The 27,503-nt window shown below is 48.2% G+C and overlaps 3 protein-coding genes across 3 annotated transcripts in view; 1 reads left to right on the plus strand and 2 right to left on the minus strand.

The window, feature by feature from the left end:
- The window catches only part of wnk2 (WNK lysine deficient protein kinase 2), a gene marked incomplete at both ends in the record, with an annotated part of 47,784 nt that extends 38,783 nt beyond the window's left edge, over positions 1-9,001 (minus strand). Inside the window, 2 exons of the mRNA XM_084445768.1 lie at positions 8,084-8,341; positions 8,582-9,001. Coding sequence (XP_084301894.1) covers positions 8,084-8,341; positions 8,582-9,001 — 678 coding nt within the window. The remainder of the gene's footprint in view (positions 1-8,083; positions 8,342-8,581) is intronic.
- Positions 9,002-11,475: 2,474 nt separating this feature from the next.
- On the plus strand, positions 11,476-17,818 carry ninj1 (ninjurin 1; the record flags this gene model as incomplete). Its single annotated transcript, XM_084446318.1, has 3 exons — positions 11,476-11,600; positions 15,770-16,007; positions 17,676-17,818. The coding sequence occupies exons 1-3, from the start codon at positions 11,544-11,546 to the stop codon at positions 17,816-17,818; spliced, it is 438 nt and encodes a 145-aa protein (XP_084302444.1). The 5' UTR covers positions 11,476-11,543.
- A 1,689-nt stretch (positions 17,819-19,507) lies between these two features.
- On the minus strand, positions 19,508-25,666 carry card19 (caspase recruitment domain family, member 19). The gene is made up of 6 exons (XM_084446037.1): positions 25,631-25,666; positions 24,813-24,952; positions 24,131-24,287; positions 21,641-21,700; positions 21,453-21,518; positions 19,508-20,933 (listed from the first exon to the last, which is right to left on the minus strand). Exons 1-6 carry the CDS (start codon positions 25,635-25,637, stop codon positions 20,821-20,823), a joined length of 543 nt encoding a protein of 180 aa, XP_084302163.1. The 5' UTR covers positions 25,638-25,666; the 3' UTR covers positions 19,508-20,820.
- Between the last annotated feature and the right edge of the window lie 1,837 nt (positions 25,667-27,503).

Raw genomic sequence — 27,503 nt, forward strand, 5'->3', positions numbered from 1 at the left:
GACTTCATCACCGGTCTTCCCCCCTCCAGGGGCAACACGGTCATCCTCACCGTGGTGGACCGGTTCTCCAAGGCGGTCCATCTGGTGGCGCTCCCCAAGCTCCCGTCCTCTGCGGAGACAGCTGAGCTCCTCGTCCAGCATGTCTACCGGCTCCACGGTCTCCCCGGAGACATTGTCTCGGACCGTGGGCCTCAATTCACCTCCCAGGTCTGGAGGGCCTTCTGCAAGGAGATCGGCGCCACCATCAGCCTCTCCTCTGGCTACCACCCGCAGACCAACGGCCAGGCCGAACGGGCCAACCAGAGCCTGGAGTCCGCTCTCCGCTGTGTGTAGGCTCTCCACCCCACCTCCTGGAGCAAGGACCTACCCTGGGTCGAATACTCCCTCAATGCCCTGACCAGCGCTGCCACTGGCAGGTCTCCGTTCGAGTCATCCCTCGGGTACCAGCCCCCGCTGTTCTCTCTCCAGGAGTCGGAGGCCTCCGTCCCCTCCGTCCAGGCCCACCTCAGCCGCTGTCGCCGTGTCTGGAGGGAGGTCCGCAGGGCCCTGCTCCGCTCCAACGAGCGCTCCTGCCGCGGGGCCAACCGCCGCCGCACTCCTGCTCCGGCGTATCGGCCCGGTCAACGTGTCTACCTCTCCACCGCTGATCTTCCGCTCCAGGTCCCCTCCAGGAAGCTGGCTCCGCGCTTCGTTGGGCCCTTCGAGATCGACCGTGTCCTGAACCCAGCTGCGGTACGCCTTAAGCTCCCTGCTTCCATGCGGGTACACCCTGTGTTCCACGTGTCCAAGGTCAAGCCTGTCTCCTCGAGTCCCCTCATGCCTTCTGCCCCGGCTCCTCCGCCTCCCCAGATGGTCGACGGGCATCCCCAGTGGACGGTTCGGCGGCTGCTGAAGGTGCGCCGCCGGGGTCGGGGTTTCCAATACCTGGCGGATTGGGAGGGGTACGGCCCCGAGGAGTGCAGCTGGATCTCCAGGCAGCTCATTATGGACCCGTCTCTCCTCCGGGACTTCTACCGGGCCCATCCTGACGCCCCCGGTCGGTCGCCAGGTGGCTCCCCTCGGGGGGGGGGGTCCTGTTACGGCTCGCATGCCCTCGCCTCCACAACCGCCTCCCTCTCTCCCCTCTGGGCCCGCTGCGCGCTCGGGGCGTCCTACGCGCTCTACCGCACGTCGCATCGGCCCGGGCATACAACGCTCTGACTCTCCGGAGTTTCCCCCCACTGCCGGGCGTTCCCCGTCTCCGGCCAGCTCCGCGGACTCGGCAGTCTCCTCCCTCTCCGGTGACGAAGAGTCGGATCCCGACATGCCCAGCACATCGGCCCGTGCGCAAAGACAAGAACGGCGCGCTCGTCTCCGACGATGACGCGGGCGCGGCTCTACTCACCGGTTTCCATTTATCATCACCACACCTGTCCCTCGTTCTGCAATCACCTTCAACCTCTACAAGAACCTGGTCTACACTCCACTCATCGCCAGATCTTACCATAACCCACATGTGGTAAAGTATAGCCTAGCCTACAATCTCCTTACCCGTATTTTGTAGTGTTTTTTCCCGTTCCCCGTTTGTGATTACTATCACTCACCCTACCTCTCCTCCTCGTCTCTCCAGTTCCTGCCTGACCCACGCCTGTACGACAACCCTGCTCCTGCCTGACCCACGCCTGTACGACAACCACGCTCCTGCCTGACCATCGCCTGTACGACAACCCCGCTCCTGCCTGACCATCGCCTGTACGACTACCACGCTCCTGCCTGACCATCGGCTGTACGACTACCACGTCCCCCTTTGTGTTATCTCATTAAATCGCCCCTCCGGGCTTTACCGTCCCTTGCCTCCTCCTTTCCTGTTGCGCCTGGGTCCCTAACCAAACCCTCACACTCTGTTGAGGCTGGGGTCAGGGCAGGTATGGGTCTGAGGGATGAGGGCTCTGTTGAGGGGGGCGTCAGGGCAGGTACGGGTCTGTGGATGAGTGCTCTGTTGAGGCTGGGGTCAGGGCAGGTACAGGTCTGTGGATGAGCACTCTGTTGAGGCTGGGGTCAGGGCAGGTATGGGTCTGAGGGATGAGGGCTCTGTTGAGGCTGGGGTCAGGGCAGGTACAGGTCTGTGGATGAGCACTCTGTTGAGGCTGGGGTCAGGGCAGGTATGGGTCTGAGGGATGAGGGCTCTGTTGAGGCTGGGGTCAGGGCAGGTACGGGTCTGAGGGATGAGGGCTCTGTTGAAGGGGGCGTCAGAGCAGGTACGGGGTGAAAGAACCGCCTCTCCTGCTGCAGCGTTCGGACCCGAGACAGGCCACATGTTTTGGGCTGCATCTCCGGGGTGGCTGGGTCCACTGCTGATCAATACACGGGCTCTGGTCCTCCGTCAAGCGTCAGATAGTGAAAGCGCTGACAGAAGAGCTCTTCAGCGCCATGTCCCTCTACGCTCCGCCAGCCTGGCCGTGACCTCACACAACGCCTGACTCTCATATCAGCAGGCCCATAAAACCCCATGCTTCTCCTTAACTCACTCGTTCGCACACACACACACACACACACATGCATGCATGCACAGACACACACACACACGCACGCATGCTCAGACACACACATGCCCTCACGCACTCACGTGCACGCACTCACTCACACACGCACACTCACACACACGCACACACTCACTCACGCACGCACACTCAGAGCAGACAGCGAGATGGAACAACAAAAAGATGCTGCAACGCGCGCACACACACACACAAGCACACACACACACATACACATCCCCCCTCCAATTAACTGTCATTTTGCTGGGAAGTGTGTGTGTGTGCGTACATATGTGTGTGTGTACAGTATAGTGTTACAGATGGCAGTCATGGAGGGTTGGCACTATAACATCCATCTGCAGCCATGGATTATTCAGGAATGCTGCAGAATCCCGTTTCACTCAGAGCCCATAGCGACCGACCAGCGTGTATCTTTTACATTACAAACACACTGCAGGTGCGCTCTCACCTTTTAATTGCTCATGTTTCTAGTATGGGGCACCGGCGCTCTGTTCTGGGGGTGATGTGAGGACAGAGGCTCATTACATTACATTTTACATTAGTCATGTAGCAGACGCTTTTATCCAAAGCGACTAACAATAATCGCATTTATCGTAGGAAAAGCCAATGTTCTACTACTTGCCAGAACTCACAAGTGCATCTTCTTTCTAAAACAAGTGACTGAGAGCATAATCTAGTGCTGAAGGCAAAGAAAGTGCAAGGAGCTCGGAGGCGGACCGAAGGCATCCTGTGTTCTGGTTCTCTTCCAGGCAGGGCGTGGCACTTGCAGCATCCATAAACGTGGAGCAGGGGAGGGGGCGGGGGGGGGGGGGCGGGGGGCGGTGTGGAGGGGCGGTAGATGGGAGAGTTAGCGCTCACGCTAATGGGGGGCTGTACGCGACCGTAGCCTGCAATTAGTGAGGATGGTTTACGAGCTTATTGACGTTCTAGAGACAGATGCAGGGTGGAGAGAAGCGGCCAGATGCGTGGGGGGTGGAGATGAAGGTCGCTGGAGGCCTCCTCCTCCTCCTCCTCCTCCTCCTCCGAGGACGATCTGGAGAGATTGTTGTTGTGCATCTTGTAGACACCGTGACAAGCCCATCTTATCCTCAGATGACCCGGCCTCTCTCTCCCCCTCTCTCTCCTTCTCTCTCTCCTCCTCTCTCCCTCCCTCTCTCTCTCTCCCCCTCTCTCTCCTTCTCTCTCTCCTCCTCTCTCTCTCTCTCCTCCTCTCTCTCTCTCTCCTTCTCTCTCTCCTCCTCTCTCTCCCTCCCTCTCTCTCTCTTCCCCTCTCTGTCTTTCCCCCTCTCTCTCCTTCTCTCTCTCCTCCTCTCTCTCCCTCCCTCTCTCTCTCTCCCCCTCTCTCTCCTTCTCTCTCTCTTTCTCTCTCTCTGCGGAAGGGAGCCCTTGAGTCAGCGAGTTCGACTCTCTCCAGACAGATCTGCACAGTAACACCACTGGGGGATAGATCCTCATTTGCTATTCTGAACCATCAGCCCACCGGGCCGTCAGTCCCGTCCACATGACGTACAGACCGGTGGTGTGGATCTGGACCCGGTCAGAGGCCATTTTCTTTTTAACTGAATCATGTATCGTCCTCCGCTGGTCGGTGTTCCGTCGGACACCACAGCATCAGTGATCACATGACCTAGGGCGAGAGGCGTGGCCACGACGGAGGTGAGAACGGGAGGTTTGGGCTGTGGCTTCGCCGTGGAGATGGGATCCAAGGACAAAGGTGTGATTTATGAATGGGATCCAAGGACAAAGGTGTGATTTATGAATGGGGCAGCAGATTTCCTCTCCCGGCGAACAGGTGGAGAAGCACTGAAGGGCAACGTGTCCGTCTCCAGGGAGGCTTCTGAATAACTGCTGAATCATGATTGTGTCTCTCGTACTGCCCCCCCATCTCCCCCTCCCCCCACCCCACAGAAGCACTCGCACACACACACACACACACACACACACACACACACACACACACAATCCAGACATCAAACTAGGCCACAAAAGGTGTTCTCGCATTCATGATGTATGACTTCTCATGAACACACCTAGAAATATAACTTGCGTAATAACTATTTATGTTCCATTTATCTTGTCCTATGCAAGTGATCCTTTTATACATTCAGTCTGTGGCCTCCGCAAGAGCCTGTGTCCTCCACCATTAATCTGCCACTATCAGTCCTCTGATCCGTCTCTTCTCTCCTCCATCTCTCTCCATCTCTCTCTCTCTCTCTCTCTCTGTCCAGTCTGACCATAGAGGTGTAGACCACCACGTGACTGCAGACCAACCTGCGCCTGGGCTCAACCCGCTGCTCCTAGACCTGCCCTGACTGAAAGACTGTCTCTGTCAGTCTCACAGACGCCCCCACCGTTGCTGACACTACCGAACACAGCTTGCACTTTTTGTGTGGAGCGTTTTTGTAAAGCTATTTCGGAAAACCGCTTTTCCCGCAAAACAAAGTAATGATCCTAAGCCAGCGTTATCGTCGTCGAAGCAGTTTGAGGTGGTTTGGGTCCTCGCTTGCCTGTCACCAGAACCACGGCCGGCCCGGACGAGCTCTGTGAGGGAGCAGCAGCACGGGCCACACTCACCTGAACATCCCACCAACAGCATGACAGTCACATTGGCCGGGTTTCCCGAAAAAGAACCTTCTTAAGGAATCCTTTTTAAGCAACCCGGTAACCCTTTACAATAAGGGTATATTAATAAGCATTAGTTAATGCATTATTAAGCATTAAGTAACAGTTAACTAACTCTATTAACCATTTACTAATGTTATTTATGTTAACTAAGGTTAACTCACCTAACCCTAACCCTAACCTTAACTAAGGTATTAATTAACATGAGTAACCTAACCTAACCCTAAATAAGCATTAGTTAACAGTTAACTAATGTGTTTTGTGACCCTTATTGTAAAGTGTGACCAGCAACCCTTTGTATGGGAGTTAAGAAGTACTTTGGAGTTAAGTGCTTCTTAACTCGTTCGGGAAACCTGGCCATTAACTGTTAGATTAACGCATCCCCGCGCGCTTGGAGATCAGAGGACTGTCTACGCTGCCGAGGACGGCGGCGAAGGAGCTGGCAGGAGCTCCGCTCTCACAACCCCCCCCCCCCTGACACCTCAGTTCCCTCACGCCTCCGGACACGCCCCGAAACGCTCGACGCAGCGTTTACAGGAACCTCCCGTCAACGGCGGCAAATGGACCGCCTCCAAGTCGTGAGCACTGTTCAGCAAGGCAAAACCTCCGTACGAGTCACTGCAGAGGAGGAGAATGTCGCTGTTGTCTTCTCCTTCCTGCTTCCTGCTACTTAGGCTCACATTGTATGACATGTCGATTGATGTTTTGTTGTGTCGTTCTATGTTATGTTGTGCCGTGAGTTATTAGATACATTGAATCCCCAAGGGGATTAATAAGGTATCTATCTATCTATCTATCTATCTATCTATCTATCTATCTGTCTGTCTGTCTGTCTGTCTGTCTATCTATCTCTTTATCTATCTATCTATCTATCTATCTATCTATCTGTCTGTCTGTCTGTCTGTCTGTCTGTCTGTCTGTCTGTCTGTCTGTCTATCTATCTCTTTATCTATCTATCTATCTATCTATCTATCTATCTATCTATCTATCTATCTGTCTGTCTGTCTGTCTATCTATCTATCTATCTATCTATCTATCTATCTACTTTATAGCCCTGTGGTAAGCTATGCTTAATACATTCAAGGTGCTAAAAAAAAGTTATACAGAGCATCAATTCATTCAAGACACTTGTCGCAGTGAGAGTGTCGGCTATTTCAGGTGGAGCTCTCACAAACAGCCATCAGTATCACAGTAGGTCTACTTCAAATCACATCTGAGGTGCAGAATTTTTACAGCAGGGAACCCTGATAGGCTGGAGCAGTGTTGGGAAGAGCACACACACAGTCTCCCTCATTTATATCACTATATAGGCTAGGGTAAACAGCGTGCTAACCCAGAGGATTGGTTGGTGCAGCCCCTATACACCGTCTCCCAGTGCAAACAAGCCAAGCCTGGGAGCGTTGGCCCAACAAATACACAGGACCGCCCCCCCCCCCACCCCTCTGGCTGCACGGGCCTCTCGCTAAAGGGCAACGCACGCCGCCCTTCAACATGGCTGTGAAAATAAACACGGCAGCATCTTCTACGGGCCCGGCGCGACGCTACAGCGACGGCGACAGACATGAACCATTGGTCTCCGCCTGCAGTCGCGGCCCACGGCGCTGTTCTAGAGGGGAACAGATACGGATCTCGCAGAACTTCACCGTGCGCTGCTCTTCACTCGGACTGTGTGGCATTGTGGATAAGTTTGATTCTGGGGACTAGCTTAGTGGCTTTGTGGTTAGAGTGTCCGCCCTGAGATTGGGAGGTCGGGGGTTCGATCTCCGGACGAGTCATACCAAAGACTATTAAAAATACTACCCAATGCCTCCCTGCTTGGCACTCAGCATCAAGGGTTGGATTGGGGGTAAGTCCCTGAGACATATTAGCATCATGTCCAGGGGGTGTACTTGTACATCAAGCAGCCTCACGCTAAGGAATCAGGAGATAGGCTCCTGGACTATGGGCCACTAGGCTCCAGAACCATTGGTTCTCAAGGCTACTTACTTACTTGATTCTGGGGCTCACTGACAGAGGGGAGAGCACCATAGAGCTGTAAATTAAAAATCTTACTTGGTTTAGTCTAGATTTCAAAGAACACGCTGAGTGGTCGGTCAAGCTGGTTTCAAACAAAGACAATAAGTTTATTCTATGTTACGATTTGCAAAAAGGACAAATGCACAGGAAGTGAATCCGAGCAAGAGTGGGTGACGGGGGAACGAAAGTGATAGTTTATAGAGGGAAAAAGGAAGTGACATTCAGTTTCAGGATGAAGAGGACAAGGAAGTCACACAGGAACAATTTGTAGTTTTAACAGACTGATTCTAGAGGAACGAACTACAAAGTTAGAACAACAGTCAGGTAGGAAAATAAAACACATTGGTGAGACTTGAATTTCATTCACAGAGCCTTATTGGTTTGTGACTGGAACCCGATTGGTGGACCGGAAATGCATGTGGCTGTCCTCATCTGAACACAGTGATATAGGGAGAACCTGGCCTCTTCCATTTATAGGGAGTTCCTTAGGGTGTGAATAGTGGGATGCTATAAACCTGGCAACCCAACCCCATCTTAGGTCTTGGGTTCTGAACACATACAGTATCCACACATAGGCTAATACAGTATCCACACATAAGAAGAGGATTATTCCACTCTGGCAGGGAGATTAAAAATGCATGAAACTAAAATAGACAAGTAGCCTAGTAGTCACATCAGACGAAGCAACCATGCTCAACCGGTCAACAATAATAATGCATTAGGATACAAACGTTTCAGTGAAGAGGCCTATAATAGGTAATGTTATGGTGCAAGCCTGGGTGTTTGTAGGACTTGTGGTTAAAGTGTGTATGTCTAGATGTTGAGTCATAGAAGTAGCCTATAGGCATGTTAGGCTAAAGGTGAAGTTTTGTGAGGAAAATTGTAGGCTATTCAACCAGCTCCCTTACCTGAAGTTCACACCATGCGACTTCGATCCAGCTGTCGGTGTCGAGGCCTTTGTAAACCGTTTTGAAGGACCCACTCCCGAGCTCGATATCGAACTTGAGAAAGCGGCCCCCGGGAGAGGTGGACACGGCCTTCATCCCGGCCTCCTCCTCGTTCTCGTCGCTGCCAGCCTTCCCGTTCACATCAGAAGACGTCGGTGGGACCTCCGGCCGCGGCTCGCGCCTCTCCTTCTCCTCGTCCGCGCTCGCGCTCTCCGTGGCGCTCACGCTGTCCTTCTGTCCGACCTGGCTCTCCGTGGCGCTCACGCTGTCCTTCTGTCCGACCTGGCTCTCCGTGGCGCTCACGCTGTCCTTCTGTCCGACCTGGCTCTCCGTGGCGCTCACGCTGTCCTTCTGTCCGACCTGGCTCTCCGTGGCGCTCACGCTGTCCTTCTGTCCGACCTGGCTCTCCGTGGCGCTCACGCTGTCCTTCTGTCCGACCTGGCTCTCCGTGGCGCTCACGCTGTCCTTCTGTCCGACCTGGCTCTCCGTGCTCGAGCCCCGCTGGCAGGCCACGAGCGGACCGAGTTCCCGGGTTCGAGTTCGGTCCACGATGGTGCGCAGGTGGACGCTGCTGAACAGCGGAGTGCTGCCGCTGTTGACGCATTCTGGGGCGTCCAGCACTTGGTCCTCCGTGTCAGAGAACCACAAACTTCGGCGAATGAACCTCTGTCGGACCAGCCCTCGGTAGTCCGAGGACGGGTAGGCGCTGGGGTCGCTTGCCCCTCGCAGCGCAGCGTTCTCTATGCTGTGGACGCTCCGCTCTGCACCGTTCTCATAAATACGCAGGTTCGCAGTTCTGCCACCAGAGTCCAGATTGGGCACCGAGGAAAACGAGGGTCCCAGAGGCGGCTCTAAGCCGGAGTCATCCCCCGAATCCATCCCCGGTAAATGTTTAAAAACTCACCGGTGACATTCAGAGACAACGCGGTGCAGAGGGCTACCTGCGACGCTCACTGACGCAGTTACCCAGCATCCCAGCATCGGCATAGCTCAAAGATGATCTCGCATGGAGATGTTTCTAAAATGTTTCTAAAATGACAAACAGACACAAATATCGCCACTGTTACATCCAATGAGCAGATTATGCCAGCCGGGAACGTTGCACTGAACAGGAAAGCTACAATGTCATTTCAGTGTCTCTCAGATCAGATCAGCGGCATGTTTTCACAAGACTAGGCTACTCCTCTTACAGGAATCGTCATAATTGAGAAATGTTTAACGCGTGGCTGGTGGCAGGCAACATACACTCGCGGTTGTCTTGCCGGAATAGTTACAGGCTATTGCTTTTCTCTAATCAATCTCATGTCAAGAAAATGTCAACTGCGCAGTATGATCCACTGTTAATCACAGTCGATCCTTTAGCCGGTTAGGCTAGCCTATTGCCAATGGTCCGATACGCTGGTAAATGTCGCTTAAAAAGGCAGAATTAACTCCGGAGGTGTGACCTCCACCTCGCAACATCGTCCCCTTCACCGCAGGCCGCCGCAAGGGAGCACTCCGCTGAGTGTCCGAGAGAGAGGGAGAGAGAGAGAGAGAGAGAGAGAGGACGAGAAAAGCGCTGATCAGATCATTTGGACTGCGGCACATTAATTCCCGGCGTTGCGAATGATCAGTGGCATCTCGACATTCGGGCGATAGCAGGGCTACCTGGACATCGCCTTTCTCAAATTTCACTTATCCCAGCCAGGAAAAAAGTGATCAATTTTAAGGCACCGACCCACGCCCCTAGCAACAGCACGTATCCAATAAATGCGCACGTTTTTAGGCGGTACCCTCAGCCTCCGTGACACGGGTTGTTATGGACCACATCGGGTCCGCCCATCATCCCCGTGACGCCGCGGTCCGCCGCGGTGGATAGAGGGTGCTGCTTCGGTGCATGCACATGTCAACGCTCACAATCTAAACGCATAGCCTAAGCACAAATCATCAAACTAGCCTATTTTAACGTGTCTACATTTTCTAAATTTAACTGAACTTAGGCTATAAATATAGCATTTAACTAGGCTATTAATTTAACGCACCAGTGATCATCAACTGGCGGCCCGTGAGCCAAATCCGACCCCCCAAAGCTTCCCATCCGGCCGTCAGAAGTATTTTGAATAGCCTATCTAAAAAATAATCTTCCAAAATTGAAGCAACGTACTGAAAATTTATAATTAGTTATTTTCTCAAGAAAGTGAAAATATTAAACAAAAATGCTACATTTTTAAATTTGAAATTCTGGCCCCCACAGTGTCTGCTGAGATCAGTGGCGGGGATCTGTATCCAACTTTGGGGGGACATATACATTGACATTTTGCAAGAGTATTTTTTTTTGGTGGGGGAGACATATTCCTACGCGGCTGTATGGTCATTTTAATGCCACTACCCGAATCTAAATATTGGGGGGGACAATTTTAATGATCTCAAATATTGGGGGGGGCATGTCCCCCCTGATCCCCGCCCCTGGCTGAGATCAATTCTGGCCCTTGGACAAATGTAGTTGAAGATTCCTGCTGACTAATCGCACAAGCACACACACGCGCACACGCACACGGTGATAGGCTAGTAACAGTTCAGTAGACTGAGCAAAACGGTGTTGATGTTGTACACTATTAACCTCGTGACATCCAGATCCCGCGAGATCACATTCTGAAGCTAACTTCTAACGGACTGATCTTGGTATAGCGCATGGATGTTAGGCTATTACACTTCTTACATAGGCCTACACTCCACTAGAAAAAACACACCACCCAATTAATTCTACCAGGATACTCCCTTTTAAACACCTATTGTATTTATATTTTGCTCACTTTGGCTCTAGCACTAGATTATGCTATTGGTCACTTGTTTAGTAAGGGATGCACTTGTGAGTTCAGGCGAGGAGTAGCCTAGTAGCCTACACTGACTACCTACATTTAATGCAATTTTTGTAAGTCTCTTTGGACAAATGTAATGTAGGTAATGTAATTGCAGTGATACGTAGCCTATGTCTATAATTGTGTAAAATGCTCTTACATGTAAATGGTTAGTGACATAATAGCAGGTCCACTGAAGCTGAAGCCCACTCAAGGCTACAGTACTCCATTATGTACACAAGGTGGCATTATGACCTTAATAATGCATTCTTAAAAAAAAAAAGGCTAATGAATGTTTTAATTTCAACCATGACTATTCAATAAGGCCACTTATGAAAACGAATTAGGCTACATTATGGACATTTCGCCGGCACATGTTTTCGTTTTCCATCGACCTCAGAGAATCGTACACAGACGTCCCTGTTGAGTTGGAGGGGCGGTATCCTATCCTCCGACATTGATACCCTCAGTAACGTTAGTAGGCTTAGGCTACACACTGCACCGGCAAGAGACGAACCACAACTAGCCTGCTTCCCCGCATACGGAATTTATATTTCATTGACCTTACTATTGCTAAATAAGATATGGCGACCGAACACATGGAAATGAACGGAGACGCGGACAGGGAGAGCGGAGGGGAGGTAAGAAGATGCAGAGTAACGTTTCTAACCTCGAACACATGAAGCGTTTCAGTCAATGATCGAGTCACAAAAGAAGCCGCTCGCGGGAACTTCATGTTGAGAAGCTTTGTCTTTTATCTAGACGGGATAACGGAAGGTTTGAGGGCAACGTCTCATTCACCAGTCTTTGAAATGAATAAAATATGATTTTGTTGCCTGTAATGAAACATATAGCCCGCGGCGTCTGACCTTTGTCGAACCTCATAATATTATGCAATTTGCCGTAATAAATACACACACACACACTGGCCTTCAGTTTTTTTTTGCCAAGCAAGCAACTTTCAGTTAAGTCAGGTAGGCCTATCCCATCTACACTGGTAGAACGTGCGTAGGAAACATTAATGTAGGCTACATCAATCTTGCACCATCCTGCAAAGATAGGCTTCATTGTAGTGTTTGTTTCCTGTTTGACTGCTTAGACTAACCACGCAGAACTAGAGGAAAAGTTGTCAGTGGATCGAACCCAACTTTTTGAGTCCCAGAATGCAACACAGTCCTATAATTCATAACGCGTGTAACTCAATATTGTACAGAGACGTGCGTGAGTGTGCTGTGTGTCGCGTTAAACTCGACTGGTCTAGAGACAAAGAGTGATTGTGTTCTGTTTATTGATGATTCATCACAACAGATACAGCCTACATCTAGACGCATGCACTGGTAATTTCCACGACAAACCTCCCCGTAGATTGAAGATTGAATTAACTCATTAATTTAATCCAAGTCCCACGTGTTGAGGTTGAGGATTAACCATCGCTGAGCTCACTGATCCCTCCCCCACCCGCAGGAATGCGGGTATAAATTGGCCCCCTGCATATGTTTATTCACGGCCAGTGGGATTAGGCTATATATAGTTATAAAGGAGTTATCCCTCTTGTATTGTGTGTGTGTGTGTATAATATAGTAATAATCATGTCCATGCATGTTCTTGCTTATTTACACACACACACATGCACAATACATTCACTTGCTGTGAACGTGTGTGAAATGCAGAAGTGGTCATAATTCCTAATTCTGTAATTCCAAGTTCTGTGGCAGCTTGCCTTTGTGCAGTTCAGTAAATTGACAGGCGGCAACGTATCCTACTGAGGGAAATTTAAATCGTCTTTGGAGGTACTTTGTAGTCTTTGGAGGTATTTCATGACTTCTCAGGACACCACGCGTTATGAAGTCATGTGACACAACGGATGGAAGCTTTCAGAAATGCCCACAAATCCCCTTTGATGTCGCTGGGCTCAAGCCACTGTGCTGAGTGCCATGTGGTTGTCAGTATTTGGTGACACCGTCACCGTGGCACCAAGGTAAACACGTCTGGCCTCCTTCCTCCCGCCCAGAGAGAGTTCCCAGGCTCAGTGGGGGTTCAGGACAGGCTGATGTCATGTTTAGGCAACACCTGTTTGGAGCATTAAAGGTATCATTATTACTTGTTTTTTTTTTCCCCCCAGAGATCTAATGGGTTTATTATTTATATCACTAGCACACATGCAGAGTTAAACCAGATACGCTTAAGGGGAATATTTAGTTTAAATATCCAAATGAATGTCTCCGACCTGAATGATCGCCTGTGCTGTGAGTGAGACCATAGTGATGTCGACTGGCGTGCTCTCCCGGGTGAGGTGATGTCACGTCTTCGATGGGTCGACAGAGAAAAGGCGGAGCAGCTCAGCATAACACCGCTGTGGGCCACACAGCTCAACTCCACCATGTTTGTTGTTTCATCCATGGGAGTTTATTTAAACCTGCCTCTCTCACACAGAGTCAGCCCACTCATTGTTGACCCGCAGTGGCAGGTCTAAACCCAGGAGGACAACACCAGAGAGAACCCTGGTCAATCATCACACAGGCAGCTATCAGCTCCAGGGTCGTTATGCGCTAGGACTGAGGGGAAGTTTGTGTGGCTGTTAATTTTAGAGTTCCCTGGTAGTTATTTCCCTCAACAATTTCCCCTCAGAGTTTAACTATCTATCTATCTATCTATCTATCTATCTATCTGTCTGTCTGTCTGTCTGTCTGTCTGTCTGTCTGTCTGTCTGTCTGTCTGTCTGTCTGTCTGTCTGTCTGTCTACTCGGTAGCAAACAAACTCAGGTTTGTTTCTAAGAACTCTTCGTAACTTCAGCACCCTAAATAACAGCTGTGGTGAAAGACCCTGAAGTCAAGGAAGACAGGGGGCTTTCTTATCTGTCACATGCACAACCTTTAGTGACATATCTGACTACGTCTGAAACCGTTTTTGACGGAGAGGTAGAAAAAGAGATAAGAGACTAAGAAAAAGAGGAACAAAGCTTTAGAAAAATCAATCACGTGTGAAAACAATTAGAGAGGAAGACAGAAAGAGAAGTCGTTGACGGAAGTAAGGGACATTGTGACCCAGAGGTGACCGTCCGACCCTCGGTCTTCCACGCGGACCTCTGTGTGCTGGGAGTGTTTCCTGAGGTGCTGAGCGGGGCAGGAGCGTTGGACCAGGGTGTCCTATTCTGCCAAGCTGGGCACAACGCCGGCCTTGTTGGGGCGGCTAGACTGGACTGTGCTCCACCCAAAAGAAACACTGTGTTCTTAAACCAACCCACACGGAGGGGCAGGGCCGGGAGGGCTGAGGGGAATGTTTGGATTAGAGGGGCCCTATGTACAGTAGGCATAAGTTATGTACAGTAGGCATAATGTACAGTAGGCATAAGTTGTATTACAGTGATGTATGTTGCATGAAAATGCATGTTTAGCCCTGTTTTAAGGTTACTTATGATCATATACAATGGTTCAGATCAAAACGTTGACAAAACTAGCACTTTTGAGAAAGTCTGATAATTGCTCTACCACCGTTTTGGTCATACAATGGATGTGGGTGGGCACCGTGAAAAATAATTCAAAAAACATGTTAAACACTCAATTTCAAAGACAAGAAATAAGCTAAATAAGTAAAGTGGCTAAACACACACACATACTGTAGTACTTGTACATACTGTGTAGTACAGCCAAATGAGTGTAGAGTGCAGATTCGTGGGAGAAATAGGACACGATGTGTAGCCACCTGGCTGGAGACACGTGACACGATTCAGCTGGAATGAATTTCTTGTTTACCTCTGTAAAAATGGGAGTCATGAGGGGAGGAGAGCTGTCGTGAGGAGAGGCCTGCCCCCCCCCCCCCTCACTGTTTTGACTACCCTGTCTTCAACATACACAACCACAGCACAGCCTGTGGTGGAAAGAGCTGTCATACCAGTCTCATGTAGTAGTGTCTCATGCCATATTACTATTCTAATTTTTGGACGGCAAGGCTCCGCTCCGGTATAAAAACTCAAGGATTTTGACTCTCATACAGTATCAGCATGTTGTGGTATTACTCCTACTACAGCTAAGTCCACGGCAGCGTTTCTCTCTGCCTGCCAGTCTATATACAATATTCTGATTTCCTGCTCTGCTCCACGCTGGGTGGAGACCTTCTTCCTCCGTTGGCTACTGTGAGACCATCCTGGTCAGCAGGAAACAACACTGTATGGAGAATGACCTCTCTTCCTCTGTCACTCATTCTCTTTCACACATACACACACACACACACACACACACACACACACACACTTGTACTTTCTCTCTCAAACATGGCACTACTTCCTGTTTCATTGTACACTTTTAAGTTTCCACAAACTTTCCTCTGGATAATGAAGTGCAGCACAACAAACAGTGTTTTCCGGAAACGTGTTCTTCCAGTGTGAATGAAGTCATGGAGCACCTTAACACTAAGCTATGCTTTGTCCACCTACAGTATACCAACCTGATAATGTTAATAACATCTCTGTGTTCACATTGATTGTTGATAGCGTTAATAACGTTTGCGTCCAGAGTGTTTGTTGATAATGTTAATAACGTCTCTGTTTTCAGTGTTTGTTGATAATGTTAATAACGTCTCTGTTTTCAGTGTTTGTTGATAGCGTTAATAACGTCTCTGTTCAGTTTGTTGATAACGTTAATAACGTCTGCATCCAGAGTGTTTGTTCATAATGTTAATAACGTCTCTGTGTTCAGAGTGTTTGTTGATAACGTTAATAACGTCTCTGTGTTCAGAGTGTTTGTTGATAACGTTAATACCGTCTCTGTGTTCAGTGTTTGATGATAACGTTAACACCGTCTCTGTGTTCAGAGTCCTCGGCCGGGGTGGAGGGAGCGGCATCGCCAGCCCATCAACATGAACCACTACGCCAACAAGAAGAGCGCCGCGGAGAGCATGCTGGACGTGGCCCTGCTGATGGCCAACGCCTCGCAGCTGAAGGCTGTTCTGGAGCAGGGACCCGACTTCACCTTCTACACCCCCCTCATCGTCCTCATCAGCGCCTCCCTCCTCCTGCAGGTGCTGGTGGGGATCCTGCTCATCTTCATCGGTGGGTCCCTCACTTCAATTCAACCTTGATTTGAAAAAGTTACATTGTTACGTCATATGAAAGTAACATACTGTAGCATAATGGAACGAGATAAAAACATGAATCACACGACACAAGGTAAAATCAAAAGATAAAAGATAAACAAGATAAAACAAGAATCAGCTACAACAGTTACAAACAGGTACAGTGGTTAGTGATCAAGGTTTTGAACTGTGCAAAGTTTGGAAGAACATCAGTCTTAAGAGTGTGATTTGAAGGTCATTCCATGAGCTAAGAGCACTAAAGCAAAAGGCAGTCTTTCCAAGGGTAGAACACGCTGGGGGACTTCAGCAGGTAAGATAGAGACCAGAGTTCTAAGATAGGGACCAGAGTTCTAAGATAGGGACCAGAGTTCTAAGATAGGGACCAGAGTTCTAAGATAGGGACCAGAGTTCTAAGATAGGGACCAGAGTTCTAAGATAGGGACCAGAGTTCTAAGATAGGGACCAGAGTTCCAATCCAGCAACCTTGTAACGTAAGGAGGTTTCTTACCAACTCTCCCCTTGAAACCAGCACCTCCTCTGGTCATCTTCTCTGACCTGCCCTCTATCTATCACTGTATCTGTAGCTGATATATAAGTAGATGACTCTGGAAATGGGTATTTATTACTTCTTACCTTCTTCAGCCTCTTCTTAAACGATGAGTCGTCAGAACTCCAGTTTGTGCTGTTTGACACCTCTTTCTGCTGGGTTGACCTGAGTTCAGCCAAGCCGAGCCGAGCTAACCAACGCTGCACTTAACACACGGTGACGGTTGAACCTGCTAGAAAGGACAAAGGGAAAAGACGTTTTCTGGACCAGCACTGAAACGTCTCGTCTCTGAACGGGACCAGGCTAACTCCACCCAGTGAGTTGGCTCCATCTAGCAACTGGATTGGACAGAATGAATGCTAGCAAGCTGTGTCTTGCCTAAGATTGGGTATAGCAGTTGCCAATATTGTTCTCTTTCAAGAAAAGCGCAGCTGTGGACTATTACAGACATTCCCACAAGGTCTTGCTTATCTTCCTCCGCCAGGGGCTCTTCCTACATGTGGGGGGAGTTAGAGAATGAGGAAGCATTTTATTTGCCTTTCTGTTTTTGGTCCTTTCTCCCCTCAGCTGTTTCCAATTGATAGATACTTGGTTTAACCTCCTGGGAGAGACGGCCTGACCTTAGGGCGGTTTAACTTCCTCAGGGAGACTGTCTGACGTTATAGGGCGTGTGAAAAATGCAAAGATGGCCCTTCTAAACCAGCACAACGCCCCTCACCACTCACGCCCCAGCGGATGCACAAACACATCTGCTCTCCCATGGTGCACTAACCAGGCATGTGAGGGGCGACCTAGATAATCATCATTCCTAGATAATCATTCGCTCAAAGTGAAAGCAAACGCTGTCTGTGCGTATCACAAGGTTCAGTAATTATTTCTTAAATAATGGTTGAACTAAATGTAAATATGGTATAGATTATAAACCTTTTAATGAATGTAGAAACTCGCCTGTTGCGCCATCTGGTGGCTGCTCGCTTTGAAGACCAGAGAAAATACTGAAGTGACGCTAAAATACTGAAGTGACGAAACTAAAAATGCAGTTTCAAATCTTAATTTCTGTTCTCAATGTCTCTCTGTGTTCTCCTTTATGTTCCATAGTGAAGTGGAACCTGAACGATGAGAGCATGCACTACAAGCTGAACATCATGGAGAACACGGCCACAGCGCTGGTCTTCGTCATCGTCGTCATCAACGTCTTCATCACAGCGTTTGGCGTCCAGCGGCCCAATACGAGCGCTTGACTGTCCTCCCCGACCCCAACAATGAATAAGCAACAGTACAACTCACGCCTTGAACTCAAACTTGACTCAACTCTGGGTCATTTCTGGTCATTTAATTTGGGGCGGCTGTAGCTCAGGAGGTAGAGCGGGTCGTCCAATGATCGCAGGGTCGGCGGTTCGATTCCCGGCTCCTCCTGATGACATGTCGAAGTGTCCTTGGACAAGACGCTGAACCTCACATTGCTCCCAATGAGCAGGCTAGCACCTTGCATGGCAGCTGCAACCACTGGTGTGTGGATGTGTGAATGGGTGTCACCATTGGTGTGTGAATGGGTTTCACCATTGGTGTGTGGATGTGTGAATGGGTGTCACCATTGGTGTGTGAATGGGTGTCACCATTGGTGTGTGGATGTGTGAATGGGTGTCACCATTGGTGTGTGGATGTGTGAATGAGAGGCCATTGTAAAGCGCTGTGGATGAGTGCAGTCCATTTACCGTTTGAACTCAAACTCGACTCAACTTTGGGTCATTTCTAGTCATTTAATTTCTGATAAATTGAAATGATCTTTAACAGTTACTATTATGGGATGTGCGGATGTGTGAATGGGTGTCACCATTGGTGTGTGGATGTGTGAATGGGTGAATGAGAGGCCATTGTAAAGCGCTGTGGATGAGTGCAGTCCATTTACCGTTTGAACTCAAACTCGACTCAACTTTGGGTCATTTCTGGTCATTTAATTTCTGATAAATTGAAATGATCTTTAACAGTTACTATTATGGGATGTGCCAGCAGTATGGTGCTCCATTATCAAAGTCATTAATGTATGCCTTTATATGATATCTACATATCAGTGTTGCATATCTGGGTGACTGCATCTTCAAGAAAAACTCCCATAGAAACCCTGCTGCGTGTGTGTGCGTGTGCTGTTTCCAAACTTCCCCAGCAGGCACAAGTTGTTCCAAAAATACACCCATGTCTACCACAGCTTTGCCCTGTAATCACTCAGTTACCCAGGGTGCCGTTCTGGACGGCCATTGTTTTAGAGTACAGTTTATCCAGATGTGATTTATATTACTGCCCTTAGAGTACAGTACTGTTAGTTGACCGCTGCAGTCACTGGTGATGTTTGAGCCATTCCAGCCACCCAGTTCCTCTGCATATCCAAGCTCAGGATTGGTGTAGGAAGTCATTCTTACACCAATCCTCTACTTCCAAATCTAAGCAGTGGAGACACGTCATGGGAAGAACTGGGAGGCAGTACGTGTCGTCACTGCTGACCAGAACGAGGCCTTCCCATTGGCCCTGTGGGACTCTGCCTTGTTTAGGCAGTGCTGCAGCTCCACCTAGTGGCCAGTGTGTGCAGTTTACAGTTGAACTTGCCCACAACTGAACGGACATTTGGGACAGTATGCTGCATTCCATCTCACTTCCAACTATGCAAGTTACAGGTTACAGTTACAAATCAAATGTATGTGTATTAAATGACCATGTACATTTAATTTAGTTTATTTTAGCCATGTCATTTGTTAATGAAGGACCAAATGATGAAACCCCACTTAAAGTGTTTTATTTTTGTTGTATGCACTGTGTAGCTATTATTCTAAAAATGACTTTTTAAATAAATCCCGAAAAGTGTTCATCTGTTTATATTTTATTATCCATGCTTTGGAAGACAGAAAGTAGTGTAACATCAAACAGTCATTGGTGGCACTTGTGATTCTAAGGCAGTAGTGACATTCATATAAAGCAGACAGAATTATAACATTCAAGAAACCTCACTTCATCTGTCTACACTGAACATGTATCAGGCTGGGTACACAGGAACCATCGGATAAGAGAACGGTTCCCCTGCATCAGGCTGGGTACACAGGAACAGTGGGATAAGAGAACGGTTCCCCTGCGTCAGGCTGGGTACACAGGTACGGTGTGATAAGAGAACCGTTCCAGCCCATAAAACCTTCCGAATCAAAGCACGTAAGGCAACTCGGTCCACAGATGCCACACGTCTGATACAGGTGTGAGTTAAGTATTAACAGAAACAATAGGACACATGTTGAAAGTGTTTGAGATGATTTTTAGTGGGTAACACTCTCTCCAAGACACCACCACGTGTAGTTTCCCAAATCTAAGCCCCTGAGAAGAGTTGTCAGTGATTCTGATGTGATAGTTCTAGAACACCTAGAACACGTGGAACACAGCATGACCTTGTCCAGGTAGAACCACATGGGACCTGGGTCATTATGCAGCCCAAGTTAACACCGTTACAAAAGCGACAATAAATCATTACTTTACATTTTCAGAACATTCCTTAAAATTCAATAATTGCTTTAGTTCCCTTAATTCTTCGATGACTTGGAGCATACAGAGATCACATACAGACATCAAAGTTATATAAATCCCGTCCCCATGTTATCAAAGGTGTTCCATCCCAGTCCTGTGATACAGCACCAAAAAAAGCACTTTTTTTTTTGTAAAATAAGAAAAATAAAACTCCAGGTGCTGAAAATAGAGACTTTAGTGTAAATGCCTCTTCAACAGAGGTCTGTGAAAAGTGTCCCTCGACCGGTGGAACAACATGGTTCAAGCTCCCAGTGACCAAGGCCTATATACAGTATGATGGTCCAAGATCCCATTGACCAAGCCATATATACAGTATACAGTATGATGGTCCAAGATCCCAGTGCCCAGTGACCGAGCCATATATACAGTATACAGTATGATGGTCCAAGCTCCCAGTGACCAAGGCCTATATGCAGTGTGTCCAGTTCTGTGCCAGGCCTCTGAAGCAGTGTGGTGAGCTCTGGACGCTCAGAGGTACTCATTACCAGACAAGGCATAATTATGATTTACAGTAACGGCCTGGCAAGAGGCAAAAGGCCTTCTGTAGGAGCCAGGGGGGTTGAAACTGCTGTTCTCAGTCGTACTGTAACTCTCCACCCTTATAAAACGCTTCTGGACCTTCAGAAAGTGTAGCGAGGAGACGGGGTGAAGGGTCACAGCGGGGAGATCGCTGGACACACGGCTACTTGGTGACTCCTCCGTCCTCTGTGTACCAGATGAGCACCTCCCTGGCGGTTCTGCTCAGGCCCAGAGCAGCCAGCCCCAGGGCCCGGCTGCCCCCCGTCACCCTGGACTCTGCAGGAGGAGAAGGAGGCGCGGCAGTCAGTACCGTCCCTCACACCTCAACACAGCCACGGTCAGTACCATCCCTCACACCTCAACACAGCCAGGGTCAGTACCGTTCCCTCACACCTCAACACAGCCAAGGTCAGTACCGTTCCCTCACACCTCAACACAGCCAGGGTCAGTACCGTTCCCTCACACCTCAACACAGCCACGGTCAGTACCATCCCTCACACCTCAACACAGCCAGGGTCAGTACCGTTCCCTCACACCTCAACACAGCCAAGGTCAGTACCGTTCCCTCACACCTCAACACAGCCAGGGTCAGTACCGTTCCCTCACACCTCAACACAGCCACGGTCAGTACCGTTCCCTCACACCTCAACACAGCCAGCGCATGCACACCCAACTCTACAGCACGGAGCGCATTAGTCGTAAATGCAATATGACACAATGATCTCAGACGTTCATACTGATCTCTCTTTGTGTGCGTGCGTGTGTGTGTGTGTGAGTGTGTGTGCGTGGGCTCACCTCCACAGTAATACAGAACAGCCATCCCCACCGAGACGCTGAAGCAGCTGAGGAAGAACAGAGGACCTGACCAGGAAGTGAACAGAGGAACCGAGATCTTGAGTTGAGGAACTCGGTCAACCCTCACAATTCACTCATTCACAGTCAAGTCAAGTCTTCTAAAGTCTGTAAAGAGATGTACGTCTCACCTCTGTCATTCAGCATGTATCTCTGTCGGGAGCTGACGAGTGGAACACTGAACGGGTCATCTGGGTTAAGTGTGAGAGAACAAAACGTGTTGACAAACTCTCTCAACGTCGTCGAGCAGACTACCATGTTAGCAATGGGGAACATGTTTTAGAATTCACAATCAGGGCTGTCAATCGATTAGAAAATGTAATCAAGTTAATCACAACAATAGGCTGTGATTAATCATGATTACTCACGTGTTTAAAATACTAGTAGTGAGGGAAATAATTATTTGACCCCCTGCTGATTTTGTACGTTTTGTACATCTTGGGGTCATAGTTGACTTTCCTCCTCCTCCAAACACAGCGAGTTGAGTTGATGATAAAGAGCTCGATTTTTGTCTCATCTGAGAACAACACTTTCACCCAGTCCTCCTCTGAATCATTCAGATGTTCATTGGCAAACTTCAGACGGGCCTGTACATGTGCTTTCTTGAGCAGGGGGACCTTGCGGGCGCTGCAGGTTCAGTCCATTACGGTGTCGTGTGTTACCAATTGTTTTCTTGGTGACTGTGGTCCCAGCTGCCTTGAGATCATTGACAAGATCCTCCCGTGTAGTTCTGGGCTGATTCCTCTCCGTTCTCATGTTCATTGAAACTTCACGAGGCAAGATCTTGCGTGGAGCCCCAGACTGCGGGAGATTGACAGTTATTTTGTTTCTTCCATTTGCGAATAATCACACCAACTGTTGTAACCTTCTCACCAAGCTGCTTGGCGATGGTCTTGTACTCCATTCCAGCCTTGTGCAGGTCTACAATCTTGTCCCTGACGTCCTTGGACAGCTCTTTGGTCTTGGCCATGGTGGAGAGGTTGGAATCTGATTGATTGGTTGCTTCTGTCGACAGGTGTCTTTTATACAGGTAACAAGCTGAGATTAGGAGCGCTCTCTTAAAGGGAGAGGACTAATTTGTGTGCCTCATGGACATAACCAGTATGTGGGAGCCAGAAATCTTGCTGGTTGATAGGGGATCAATACTTATTTCACTTGATCAAATGCAAATCAATTTATAACTTTTTGGAAATGTGTTTTTCTGGATTTTTGGGGGGCGGCTGTGGCTCAGTGGTAGAGCAGGTCATCCAATGATCGTAGGGTCAGCGGTTCAAATCCCGCCTCCTCCTGTCCACATTTCGAAGTGTCCTTGGGCAAGACACTGAACCCCGAATTGCTCCAATGAGCAGGCTAGCAATGTGTGAATGGGTGAATGAGAGGCCATTGTAAAGCGCTTTGGATAACAGCGCTATATACTGTAAGTGCAGTCCACTGTTGTTATTCTGTCTCTCACTGTTAAAATAAACCTACCATTACAATTATAGACTGATCATTTCTTTGTCGGTGGGCAAATGTACTAAATCAGCAGGGGATCAAATAATTATTTCCCTACCTGTATTTACGTGTATTTTTGGGGTTGAGATGAAACAGCCTACGTACATGTGTGGTAGAGTAAAGAAATGCATCACAAATTAGTAGCCCATCATTCAGATTCAGGGGCTGGAGCCAGGCTTGTTATAGAAATCAGTGTTTTTTTTTGTGTTTTTTTTTACTCAACTTGCTTCGGTGGAAAGACATAATTAATCATATTACCGAAAGTGACACCTAAATTCCTCCCATAATTCCAAACACGAGTGTTTACCTGGCTGAATTACTGCATGTGAAACGCAGATTTATCACATGCCTTTCGGTAATTCAGCTTAAGAACTTAAGTACAGCTTAAGAACAAAGGTCCGACTTATATAGCAGCAATGTGAAATCAGTGCTGTTATATGGTTCTGAATGCTGGCGGGTAACATCACACCACATGAAAAAGGTGGATGCCTTCCATAATGGATGCCTCAGGAACATCTGCCGCATCTTCTGGCCCGAGAGGACCTCAAATGAAGAGCTGCACAGGAAGACCAAACGCAACAGCATTGTGCTTGAGATCAAACGCCGCCGAATTCGATGGCTGGGGCACGTGTTCAGAATGGAGCAGGACCGAATCCCAAAGGTCGCACTACGATGGAGTCCAGCAGGGAAGAGGAAGCAGGGTCGGCCCAAAACAACCTGGCAGGGAACTGTGATGGCTGAGCTGAAGGAGATGAACCTTACATGGGGCGAGGCGCGAAATTAAGCACAAGATGTCCCATCCGGGACGAAGAGGATTAAACTGTCCCGTCTCCCCGGGCTCCGGACCGGCTGGCCTGTCCTCCCACACTGACCTCCGACCCCCCCGATGACGTCAGTAATCCAGCCAGGTAAACTCGTGTTTGGAATTATGAGAGAAAGTCGGGCTCAATTTTGGTAATATGATACATTTTCGTTAACGCGCTACAGTTTCCAGATTAATCGTGAGCGTTAACGTGTTACGTTGGCAGCCCTAATCACAATATATTCTTCTGTACATGCGTGCTAGATGATATGTAAACAAAATGACTGGGCATAATTGGGTGAGGTCAGAGGTCAGAGGGCCTAACCTCTGAGGCGGAGGCGCGTGGGCAGGCTGTAGTACACCTCCTCCACGTGCAGGTGAAGCGCCCGGTAGAACTCCCGACACGCCTCCTCGCCTTTCCCCTGCAGGTGCGCCAGGAGCTCGGCCAATCGGATGCAGGTGGGCACATCCAGGTCCCTGAACTGGACAGGACGACACAGGGAGTTATTAAAAACGAACAGAACACAACTTCAACCTTGAGGAACATGAATGAGGTACAATGAATAACGATTATCAACAAAGGTATTAAAGTGTTCAGCACTAAATACATGTACTAACATTTCGCAGTACTGTATGTTTAGATTTTTCCGTCTACCGTAATGGTAAATGGTAAATGGACTGCACTTATATAGCGCTTTTCCACCTTAGTGGCACTCAAAGCGATTTTCAATGGCCTCTCATTCACCCATTCACACACACATTCACACACCAATGGCGGTAGCTGCCATGCAAGGTGCTAACCTGCTCATTGGGAGCAATTTGGGGTTAGGTGTCTTGCTCAAGGACACTTCGACATGTGGACAGTTGGAGCTGGGATTCGAACCACTGACCCTTCGATCACTGAACGACCCGCTCTACCAACTGAGCTACAGCCGCCCCTGAGGGGGAAGGTGACCGACTGCGTGTGGAAAGGGGGTCGTCTCTAGATCAGTGCAGGACAGACTTACTCTGGTGGCCTCCTTGTCTGTGAGGATCTGTGGGTAGATCCTGTTGAGCTGGAGGATCAGTTTGTCCACCAGCTCTGTGTCCAGTCTCCTGTCGGCCTTCAGGAACCTGCTGTCCTCCAGCAGCTGGGCGTGGAAGGTGTCTGGCAGCCGGGCAGAGATAATACATCAACTGTATGGTTACACAAGCATGCATCTGCAGTGTAAGTATAGACTATGGGCCGTATAGAGAGAGGTGGGTACAGTAGGCTATTTACTGTAAACAAAAAAGTAGAAGGGCAATGAATGAATAAATGCCTACAAATTAGTCGATAAAGTTACAGTGAACTCAACACGTCAAATAAGTTGAGGTTTGGGTAGACTATGCATTTGATGCACGGCTGCATGAGAGCATTTCAGGCGTCAGATATCTCCTCAGTCTGATCTCGATCCCCGTGGCTCTGGGATGGGTCAGTGTGTGGCAGCGCGTGACCTTTATGTAACATCCCGGTCAGGAAGCTCGCGCGCGTTTCCGAACGGAAAGAATGATGCGTGACCATAGACATGTCTATGTGCGTGACGACAAGTTATAAATGGAGGACTGGTAACTACAATACTTTTCTTTACAAGACCGGCAGCAAAAAACAAGGTTTGGGCGAAGTTGCTCGTCTTTCATTGCTGCCAAGACGCGAAGACAAGGAAGCCCTGACTGCTCCACTGTCAAAGCGCCGTTCTCTTTATGTTCGAACGAGCGAGAGCATGGGGACGTGCTGTCAAGTAATAAAGACGTAACATATGGATCTATCTGTGACAAATCTAAATATACGAAGTAAACAACTAACCTCCCATTGTAATCCTGACTCCCCTCCGTCCTTTGTTTGGCCACTCCCCTTGAGGTCGTCAAACGTGACCGTGGGAGGGGCCTAAGTTTCACAGGAAGTGGCAGATGTAGGCTAGGCTTCTTAATAAAGCTCTGGATTGGATTCTATTTTTGGCCATTCATATTGCATTTCAATGGCTATTATTGAACCTTGACCTGAAATGACGCCCACACCACGAAAGCGAAATCAAAACTTGAAAAATGATGCTGTGACATTTATTAGATATCTCCCGTTGACATACCTTGTGTGGCGCGAATCAAATTTGATCAATTATCTCAATTTACAGTGAACTACAGTAAAATAGATACTCTGACAATTAATAGACTACACGAACAATAAGAAAATGTAACCGTTTAATGACAAGTACAACAACATAAAACTGAAGTTAACATTAATTTTCTCATAAGTCGGAACAGAGACACACATTAGCTATGAGATGTGTACCTTCCTGTTGGCAGAATGCATTTTTAATGGGCACATGTTTGATCTACAGTAGCATCTACAGACTCATGAAGAGAATGAGAATTATTACTTTGGTATCAATATACCATCATAGCCCACATCATCCACAGTGACATTGTATCAAATAAATACAAACACAGTGAAGATTTAGTACAAATATATAAAACACAACTAGGTTCAAGATTGTGTATAAAACGCTTTTATAAGACAATTACATTAGCACACATAAATGTTGATTTCACTTCTACCTACTGCTTTCAAATTGCACTTACAGTTTGAACAGTAACCCCAAATGTAACTTTTTGTTGCAAACAAAACAGACAAAATGGCACTGTAGTTTTGTATATCTTAAATTCCTCGGTTTCCTTAAGATTTTTAGGATGTTAAAGATTTTAATAAAATAGAACTTCATTGAAAAACTGAGAATAAATAAGTGTTTGCATTTCTCCTACAGCCACAAACATTTTCTGAACGATTCTACTAACTAGGTAACCAAACCTAGTTAATCACTTATGGTATCCAAAACCTGATCATTTGATCATCAACCCTGAAATTGCAGTTCTGCATGCATGCAAAGACTAGACATGTCACATAATTCACCACAATAGCTATCATGTTCAGTCATCCAGTCTCTAATGCCTGACCACAAAACCGACTCCTCTTAATTGATCTCAGACATACCTGTATGAAATACTGTTACCGTCTACTCAAGGCACAACTTGTCACTACTAAGGCCAAAAGGTGACAAAGGCTATAAAACATTGTCCTCCTGAAGCTCCGCACATTCTTCTAACCTCCATGTTTTTCAATTGTTAAACACTGTCAAAATTCTTGGAGAGAAAACGGACATTTCATCCAATATCTTGCAGGGAGTTTCCGTATGCGGGCCCATTGTAAATTAGCTCCAGGTGGAGCAAGTCACTTTAGTTCCTATGGCAACGTAGATCCCTCCAATATGAAATAAATATTCTGAACACATATACTTACCTTGAAAATTAAGTTATGGATCTAGCAGTTACTTACACATGCAAATAATGTAAAAATAATAATATTCTAGTTAATAAAACATTGAAATGAACATCACAAAGGTAACAGAAGCGACATAATAACATCTCATGAAGTTCACTAAGGCGTCACAAGCATAAGTCAGACACAGAACAGGTAATAAAAGTGCGCAGTCATGGCGAGGAGCAGGAGTCATGGCGAGGAGCAGGAGTCATGGCGAGGAGCAGGAGTCATGGCGAGGAGCAGGAGTCATAGCGAGGAGCAGGAGTCATGGCGTGGAGCAGGAGCCGGAGTCATAGGGTGGAGCAGGCGTCATGGCGTGGAGCAGGAGTCATGGCGAGGAGCAGGAGTCATGGCGAGGAGCAGG

Source organism: Borostomias antarcticus (genome assembly GCF_949987555.1).
Source record: "Borostomias antarcticus genome assembly, chromosome: 11".
Classification (NCBI taxonomy): Eukaryota; Metazoa; Chordata; class Actinopteri; order Stomiiformes; family Stomiidae; genus Borostomias; species Borostomias antarcticus.

Bases quoted from the DNA above. Each gene is read 5' to 3' on its own strand.
- card19 (XM_084446037.1), bottom strand. The intron at 24,288-24,812 runs GTAAGTCTGTCC...CGTCCTGTCCAG, and splicing joins CAGACAAGGAGGCCACCAGA to TTCAGGGACCTGGATGTGCC. The intron at 20,934-21,452 runs GTGAGCCCACGC...CTCCTCCTGCAG, and splicing joins TGTTCTGTATTACTGTGGAG to AGTCCAGGGTGACGGGGGGC.